The sequence below is a fragment of the Lagopus muta genome, chromosome 26 (assembly GCF_023343835.1).
Source record: "Lagopus muta isolate bLagMut1 chromosome 26, bLagMut1 primary, whole genome shotgun sequence".
Taxonomy (NCBI): Eukaryota; Metazoa; Chordata; class Aves; order Galliformes; family Phasianidae; genus Lagopus; species Lagopus muta.
The window spans coordinates 3,256,494-3,265,430 of record NC_064458.1 but is presented as its reverse complement, the minus strand read 5'-3'; the positions used below and the strand labels follow the sequence as shown (position 1 = coordinate 3,265,430).

General features: G+C 54.7%; 1 protein-coding gene across 2 annotated transcripts; it reads left to right on the top strand.

Moving 5' to 3' along the window:
- The first annotated feature begins 423 nt into the window (after positions 1–423).
- Positions 424–8,570, top strand: DUS3L (dihydrouridine synthase 3 like). Of its 2 annotated transcripts, none has more exons than XM_048927359.1 (13): positions 424–480; positions 1,617–1,950; positions 2,383–2,964; positions 3,568–3,609; positions 3,706–3,858; positions 3,940–4,056; positions 4,359–4,424; positions 4,508–4,618; positions 5,220–5,316; positions 6,279–6,354; positions 6,647–6,835; positions 6,911–7,058; positions 8,453–8,570. In XM_048927359.1, the coding sequence occupies exons 1-12, from the start codon at positions 446–448 to the stop codon at positions 7,041–7,043; spliced, it is 1,935 nt and encodes a 644-aa protein (XP_048783316.1). In that variant the 5' UTR covers positions 424–445; the 3' UTR covers positions 7,044–7,058; positions 8,453–8,570. The 2 variants fall into 2 exon arrangements, with proteins under 2 accessions (XP_048783316.1, XP_048783314.1); XM_048927357.1 differs by having other exon boundaries at positions 6,930–7,058; positions 8,453–8,561.
- Positions 8,571–8,937: the final 367 nt, after the last annotated feature.

The following is an 8,937-nucleotide window of genomic DNA, read 5'->3' as shown; positions in this document are numbered from 1 at the left end:
ACGGCCAGGAGCTCCTCTCACAGCAGAGCCCCACGGGACACGATGAGGCCACAGGAGCACCTCCCAACCCCGGCCACCTCCAGTCCGGCTCTGAGGCACGGAGCAGCTCTGCTGCCTCAGCCCGGGCCGCCACGGAGCCGGGGGAAGGGCGAGGGCTTAAAGGCTGCAGGCCGGGCTCCCTCATCCAGGGCTGGGGCGGCCCTTCTTGTTATAGAGGGCAGAGCTGAGAGGTCTCGCCGACTTTCGCAGCCCCCAGCAACCCCGCAATCCCTCACAGAACCTAACCGAGCGCCTCAATACGGCCGTGCATAAAGCACCCACCCTCCCCAGCCCGCACCACCCGCCGCTCTGCCGCTACCCGCCTTCCGCCCGCCCTTTTATAGCCGCCCAGCACGCGCCTCCCGCCCCCGTCGCGTGAGTGACGTCATCGCCGCGTGCGGCAGCAATGGCGGCGGCGGGAGTGGCGCCGGTCCGGGAGCGGTGAGTGCCGGCTTCGAGGCCAAGCGTGAGCTCCTGTCCGCTCCGTGAGACATCGGCCATCGCACGGAGCAATCCCTGCAGCGGCTGAGGGGCCGGCATGGTCCCGGGGTGCGGCTGGGGGAGCTGCCGATGCTCGCTGAGGGGCTGCGGCCTGCAGGAGGGCAGTGGGGATAACAGGGCCTCATCCTGGGGTACTGCGGGGTGGGGATTGGGAAGGGGATGGGGGTGAGGTTGGGGAAGGGGGTGCGGATGGAGACGGAGTTTTGGGCTGAAGGAATCCCAGGTGTTTGTACAGACTGCATAGTGGCCCTGCAGGGAAGGACCTGGGGGTCCTGCTGAACGTGAGGCAGCAGGGTGTGATTGCAGCTTGGAAAGCAAACGGGATCCTGGGCTCCATCAGCAGAGGGGTGGCAGCAGGGACAGGGAGGTGATCGTCCCCCTCTGCTCTGCTCTTGTGAGGCCCCATCTGCAGCACTGCGTCCAGGTCTGGAGCCCCCAGTACAAGAAAGACAGGGAGCTGATGGAGAGGGTCTGGAGGAGCCACAGAGATGATCAGGGGGTTGCAGCCGCTCCACTACGAAGACAAGCTGAGGGAGCTGGGCTTCTTCAGCATGGAGAAAAGAAGGCTGCAGGGTGACCTCATTGCAGCCTGCAGTACCTAAAGGGAGCCTGCAAACAGGAGGGGAATCAACTCTATGAAAGGGGAGATGACAGCAGGACAAGGGGAAATGGTTTGAATTGAGGGAGGTCAGATTGAGGTTGGATGTCAGGGGAAGTTCTGTGCTGTGAGAGTGGTGGGGGGCTGGAACAGCTGCCCAGAGAGGCTGTGGATGCCCCGTCCATCCCTGGAGGTGTTCAAGGCCGGGTTGGATGGGGCCCTGGGCAGCCTGGGCTGGTATGAAATGTGGAGGTTGGTGGCTCTGCATGTGGCAGGGGGTTGGAGATTCACGACCCTTGGGGTCCCTTCCAACTCCGGCCATTCTGTGTGACATGGAGTTAGGGATGGGAATAGGACTGGGAGCAGGGATGAGGTCAAGGATGGGGATGGAGTTGGGGACGAGGATGGAGGTGGGGGCTCTTCACAGCCCTGTGCTGCTGGCAGTGCAGTTTTTCACAGTCTCATGGTTGTTCTGCAGGTTTGTCACCTCCAAAGAGCAGTTCCATGCCTACCTGAGGGCCAATGGAGAGCTTGGTGGCCAAGGAGGTGACAGGGAGGAGGAGAAGGAGGCCAGCAGCGAGCAGAACGAGCCCCCTGCCAAGCGGGGGAGGTTGGATGTGCAGGGCCAGGATGGAGAAAGCCCAGGGGAGCCCGAGGATGGGGAGAAGGAATCCAGGGATGGGGAGAAGGAGCCCGAAGACGGAGAGAAGGAGCCTGTGGAGCGCAAACGAGCCCGAGGGCAGAACAAGAGCAGACCCTGCATGAAGCCCAACCACTATGAGAAGAGCCGGTTATGTCCATCAGTCACTCAGGTGTGACGTGGGGTGTGATGCCTTGCTTTGCTCTCGGTGGGTTTCTTTGTTTTTTAGCTTAGGGAAGCACATCCCAGAGTGACTGAAGACAAAGATCCCTCCCAGAAGGAGGGAGCTGAGGGCACAGGGAGGGCTGTGCTGGCAGAACTGCCTCTGTTGGCTGCTTGGGAAGCATGTAGTAGGGTGAGGCTGACCAGGGCAAGCAAAGCATCAGCTTTCCTGAGTCCACAGGGCTAAAACAGCCGCTCAGGTGTTCAGTGCCCCCCAGCACTGGCACTTGGCTTCATGCTTCGTGGCATGGCCAACGTCATTTAGGGAGTGATGGGTGCTCGGTGTGGTTTTTTCCCCTCTTCAGGCTCACCTCGGTTGTACAGATATGCCCACAACTGGAAGCAGAGGGCAGAGCTTTAATCTCTCCTTTCTCCTTTGAAGGGCTGTGCAGACAAATGCTACTTTGGCCCACGGTGCCGCTTCCTTCACGATGTCGGCGAGTACATGGCAGCAAAACCAGCCGACCTGGGGCCCAGCTGTGTGCTCTTTGAAACCTTTGGCAAGTGTCCTTATGGCATCACTTGTCGCTTTGCCAAGGCCCACCTCGGGGATGGATACCAGAACGTGGTCAACACGGAGCTGGCCAAGCAGTGGGAGGGGAAATCGCTGGTGAGGAACAACCTCTCCAAGGACCTCCAGCACCAGCTGCGCAAGAAGAAATTCACCTTTAAGAAAGCTGATGAGTATCTCTGCAGCCTGGCCAAGCCCCACCACGAGGACAGGAAAGGAGGCAAAGCCTTGGGGTGCTCTGCAGAGGCTGAGGAAGTGTCCAACTGCATGACGCCTGAGGATGGCCTGGGAGATCCCTCACATTGTCCTGTGCTACCTGAGGGAGGAGATTCCAAACCAGCTCCTGTGCAGAGTCCTCAGCCCACAGAAAGCAGGGGGGGGTGCCCCACCAAAACAGCAGGTCCAGTGACAGATGAAGACATTGTAAAGCTGAGGTCATGTGAGAAGAAGAAGGTGAGCAGTGAGAGTTTGGTCAAGGGCTGCTGCCTTTGTCCCCAGGGAAGACAGAAGAGACCTCTTAGCTGGGTGACAGGCAGGGAGGGGGCTGAGCTGCATGGGGACCACGTTACTGTCATGAGAGGGGAAGGATGCAGGCGGGTGAGCTGTTGGAAGCCAGTGGTGTTATTGAAGGAGTGGGAGCTAAGAGAAGCTTCAGCCTTTTGCACGTGAGGGAAATTAGGAGCTGAGCTGTCAGTGCGGGTAGAAATGATCTGCAAGGAGAAACGAGGCTGGGGCTGGTCGATATCCTGTACTGTGCAGTGCTCTCCTGAGGGGAGGCTGAGCACTGCCTCCTCCTGACCTCTTTAGCCAGTCTTACATCCTGCTACATCTTTAACTGAGTTTTCTCCAAGCTGAGCAGTGAAAACAGATGGAGCAATTAAATGATACAGTGTCAGGGAGCTGTTGAGGTTCTTAAACAAATAACAGTGATTTCCTGGGTTTCCCACTGAGTTTTCTCAAGACAGGTGATAAAGTGGCTAACTGGGATCTCCTCGTGTTTTACCGCTGCCGGTTCAGCTCTGCTAACATGCTCCTCCATCCCTGGTTGTTTTCCAGTTGGAAATCCAAGGCAAGCTCTACTTGGCTCCACTGACCACGGTAAGTAGGCAGTTCTGTCCTTTGGTCAAAATTTGCCATTGCCACGTTTGGAACAGAGCTCATCTCCCCACAAACGATCTGTCTGCTGTCTTTCAGTGTGGTAACCTCCCTTTCAGAAGGATCTGCAAACGCTTTGGGGCAGATGTCACCTGTGGAGAGATGGCTGTGTGCACAAACCTGCTTCAGGGCCAGTCCTCCGAGTGGGCTCTCCTCAAACGACACCACACCGAGGATATTTTTGGGGTGCAGGTGAGTGCAGCCAAATTAAACTCACTTCTGAGGCAAAAAAAGCTGCTGCTTGAGCTCATGCAAACTGTCGCCCTTTGGTAGCTGGAGGGAGCATTTCCAGACACGATGACCAAATGTGCAGAGCTCCTGAACCAAACGATTGATGTGGACTTTGTAGACATCAATGTTGGCTGTCCTATCGACCTGGTCTACAAGAAGGTAAGCAGATGTTTGCAGCATGCCTTGTTTCTGTGCATAGATGTTCGTCGTTTGCATCGTTTCCTGCTCCCTGATCTGCCCCTGTCAGTTTGATCCAGAGTTACCAGGTCGTTTATGGACACTAGACTTGAACAGCAGGCTGAAGTGGGGAGGGAAAAAGGAGAAAGGGAATGTTTTAACACAAAAAACCACACCGAGTCTGGGATGTCGTGGAGTTTTAGCTGCTTTTCTGTGAATAGAGGGCTGCTCTTTTCTATGCAAGGGAGCAGAAAGTCTTGATGGTGCCACCTTTCTTTCCCCAGGGTGGAGGCTGTGCTCTGATGACTCGATCTAACAAATTTGAGCAGATTGTCCGAGGGATGAACTCGGTGAGTCCAACCAAGGGCTGCCAGCAGGAGAGCAGCAGGTGGAGCTGAACTGCTTCTCCAGCCTCACTCTGCCCTCCCTGCAGGTGCTGGACGTCCCACTGACTGTGAAGATACGGACAGGGGTGCAAGAAAAGATGAACGTGGCCCATAAAATAATCCCCAAGATCCGGGAGTGGGGAGCATCCATGGTCACGGTACTGGGATACTTGCAATGGTGCTGGGGCTTGAAATGGTTGGCTGCTGTCCAGGGAGCTCTGCTTGCATGTCAGCCCAGCGTGACCCTCACCCCCTGCCCAGAGCTCAGTAGCTCTTTCAAACACCTCTGACTATCTGTGTGCTATCTTCTGGTGCTTGCTCCTAAAAAGAGAGACAAATTGTGATGCCTTTATATTTAGAACATTGTCCTCGCTGCTCCTGAAGCTTGTATCCGTTACAAAAGGAGGTGGCCTTGGAACAGAGGCTTCATTCAGATGGGCTTCATTATATCAGGGCTGGCTAATCATTTGCATGGGGATGAGTAGTTCCTGCCCACAGTGAATATTCCCTTTCACTGCCTGCAGTCACTTCCTGCTCTGCCTTGCAAATAGCCCAAACGTTACTCAGAAAAGCATCCAGCATTTCTCAGCATTGCAAACCACCTCTGCAGCCTGCTTTGTTAGCAGCTGGGCACCCATTAGGATCCTTTACCCCAGCCTGGTGGCGTTGCCTTGTCAAAGCACACTCCTGCAGTGCTCCTGTGCTGTTCTGCCTCCTTTCTGGTGCTCAGTGAGGTCTCACTGTGACTTCTTTCTGCAGCTGCACGGCCGGTCCAGGGAGCAGAGGTACACAAGAGTTGCTGACTGGGACTACATAGCAGAATGTGCTAAAATAGCAAGCCCCATGCCTCTTTTTGGTAGGTGTTTCGGGATGCGGTTTGAAAAACGTTAAAAACAAAAAGAGTGGGGGAAAATACAGCCCCAAAATACATCCAGTCTGGGGGAAAGCCCTCAGTACAAGAAAGACATTGAGATTTTGGAAAGGGTCCAGAGGAGGGCGACTAAGATGATCAGGGGGCTGGAGCAGCTCCCCTATGAGGACAGGCTGAGGGAGTTGGGCTTGTTCAGCCTGGAGAAGAGAAGGCTGCGGGGTGACCTCATTGCAGCCTATCAATACCTGAAGGGAACCTACAGCCAGGAGGGGAGTAAACTCTTCACAAGGGCTGACAACAGCAGGACTAGGGGAAATGGTTTTAAGTTGAAGGAGGGAAGATTTAGGTTGGATGTTAGGGGGAAGTTCTTTACTAGGAGAGTGGTTAGGCCCTGGAACGGGCTGCCCAGGGAGGTTGTGGATGCCCCGTCCTTGGACGTGTTTAAGGCCAGGTTGGACGGGGTCCTGGGCAACCTGATCTGAATGTGGATGTTTGGTGGCCCTGCCAGGCAGGGGGGTTGGAACTACATGATCCTTGGGGTCCCTTCCAACCCGGGTGATTCTGTGATTCTGTGTGTGATTCTGTGAAAGCTTGGATTATCCCTGGCCCTTCTCCACAAAGTCTTGTGCAGCTCAGTTCTGCCTGCTTGCTCGAGGCCTGGCGTGGAGCAGAGCAGGACGGAGGGCAGCACGCAGAGCACCTTGGTTGCAGCAGGTGCTTTCTGTTGGTAGGCAGCACGGCACAGAGAATCCCAGCTAAACCTTCAGGGTAGGAGTTGAGAGGAGAGAGAGGAGAAGGCTATGGGAACGTTAATCAGAAACATTCCTGAGGATCTCTAGATATGACCCTGTGTCCTTCTTGAATTTTATCCCATGCCTGGATTAGCTCATTCTGACTTGCCCTGCTGCATCACTTTGACCTCTGGCTTCTCCCTCCCTTCTGCACAGGAAACGGTGATATTTTGTCTTACGAAGATGCTGATCAAGCCATGCAGACCGGCGTCTCAGGAATTATGATTGCAAGGCAAGTGGCTGCATTTCCCCCTTTGCTTCTGAGCCTATTGGTGCAGGGGAAAAAAGTAGGAAAAAAGGGGAAAAAAATAACAGAAATACCTAAACCAACTCTAAATATGAGAAGAGCTTCCTCTGAATGACATTACTCTTTGAAACTTGGGACAGTGTGTGTCTGTGGGAGCTCACAGTGGCTGAAAGCTTCTCCAGCAGCGCTGGGCTGGCAGATGAGAGCTGGAAACCATTTTAGTCCTCTCTGAAGCATCAGTCGCAGGAGTGGTGATGCACGTTTTATTGGGCTGCAGGGGAGCACTCATCAAACCGTGGCTTTTCACTGAAATCAAGGAGCAGAGACACTGGGACATCTCCTCCAGTGAGAGATTTGATATCCTCAAAGACTTCACCAACTACGGCCTGGAGCACTGGGGGTCAGATACTCAGGGTGTGGAGAAGACCAGGAAGTTTCTGCTGGAATGGCTCTCGTTCCTGTGCAGGTAATTGTGCCCGGGTTGGAGGACTGTCCCCACAACAGGCCCACCTCCTTGAGCAGCAGCACGCAGTGCCCATAGTGTTTGTGTTTTGCTGCAGGTATATTCCAGTCGGGTTATTGGAGCGCCTGCCTCAGAAGATCAACGAGCGGCCGCCTTACTACATAGGGAGAGACTATCTGGAGACACTGATGGCAAGCCAGAACGTGGATGATTGGATTAAAATCAGGTAACAAAGCACGGGGTCAGGCATTTTCACTTGGAGGTTTGAACCCAGCTTGGAATCACCACAGAAGGGCTCTCATTCCCTCCCTCTGCCTCAGGAGGTCGTGCACAGCCATGCAGACCTCAGCTGGCTGACCTCTCTCATGACACACTGCTCATCCTGGGACAGGCAGGAACTGAGAGGAGGCAGCGCAGCGATGGGGCGCTGGGGCTGTCAGCACTTTGCACACAGCTCTGCTCAGCCCAGCAGCAGGGCAGCTTCCCCAGCTGGAGGGAACCGAGTGCGACCCCCCCATTCCTCAGCATCTGATTCTGAGTGCAACAAAACGCAGACACAACTGCTTCTCCCCACTCCTACGAGCCTACAGGCAATGGCTGGGAAGCGGCTTCACTTCCAAGGCAGCTAAAATGAGAACTGGTGCAGCACAGCCAGCTGCTGTTCCTTGTGTCATGGAAACAGAGATTAACAAAAATAGAGCACAGCCACGAGCTTCTCTGCTTTTTGCTAATCCTCATCCACGTAGTGCTGGGAACGGCTGCCTGAAAGCAAGTTATGAGCACGTCAAGTTTTGATTGGGATTTTTAATTGGTGGTTTTTCGAGCAGAACCTGCCCACGTGGGGCTGTGCAAAGCTCTGTGACCACTGCTCTTTGCAGCACCTTCTAAGAGAGATTCGTAGCCATAAAAATTCAATTTCCAGTCCAATTCAGTTTATTCATTAAAGCTTATTGTAAGGAGATGTGAAGCAGCCGAGGGGGCTCCCAGGCATGCTCTGCTCTCACCACTGCAGCTTCTCATTACGCAGCAATGTGCCCTGCTGGGATACTCTGCTGACATGTCTTATGGAAAGTTTTAGTGGTGCTGTATTGAACCAGCATCCAGGAAATACACGAAGCCTCCTGGACTGTAAAGAAAATTACTCTGTGCTGGAAATCCAGCGTGGGTTCCCAAGTGTGAAATAGTTGAAGTCTTAAGTGAGGATCAGTCGCAATAGCACTGGCTTACATCATTTTAGGATCCAGCCTTAATACTCTTTGGCACTAACGGGGGTTTGGCTCTGCACAAGCACAGCAAGAGGTTGGGAGGAGCTCTCAGAGGCTTGTGCTGATTTTAGGCATGTGGGTGCCAGCAGTGAAGCTGGTATTCAGGTCACCAAACTTAGAATCCCATTTTGGCATTGACCCTCAGTGACTTCCCAGCAGTGAGGGCTGTGCCAAGAGCCAGAGTCTGTGCTCCCATTGCTGTGGTTCAGGGCTCAAGCTCAGCTCTAGGGCCAGTTGGGTGCCATGTGGGAAGGTGAAAGCTTTGGGTCCATCTGAGCAGAGCCCCGGTGCCGTGCAGCAGGTGGGGGTGGCAGTGGTTCCCTACTGAACACAGACCTCTTCTGTTTCCCTTCAGCGAGCTGCTCCTGGGACCTGTACCCACCAACTTCACCTTCCTGCCCAAGCACAAGGCCAATTCCTACAGATAGGAGCAGTGCAGCCCTTTCCTGCAGCATCGAGTGCAGGGGAGGCAGCAGGATGGTGCGCGTTGCTCAGCTGCACGCAGAAGCAAAATAAACTTTCATGTTTTTAGAAGCATGGTTGCTTTCTTACCTTGAGCATCGTTACCCGTCACAACCACCGCTCAACCCTGCTGTTCCCATTGTGGCACTGTGTTCCTATGGGGATAGCCTGGGTTAGGGGCAAATCCTGCCTGTGGGAGGGTGAGGTGTATGGACCCAATCCCTGGGGGTCCTGGAGAGCGCAGCCACCCTCACCCTGCCACCATCTGATGTACAGAATCCTGTTCCTTTTGGGGAGCTGACACGGGCTGCTGTCATCTGCTGGATGTCACACGGCCCCTTCAAGGGCTGTGCTGGAAGAGGGGATGCAAAGCAGCTG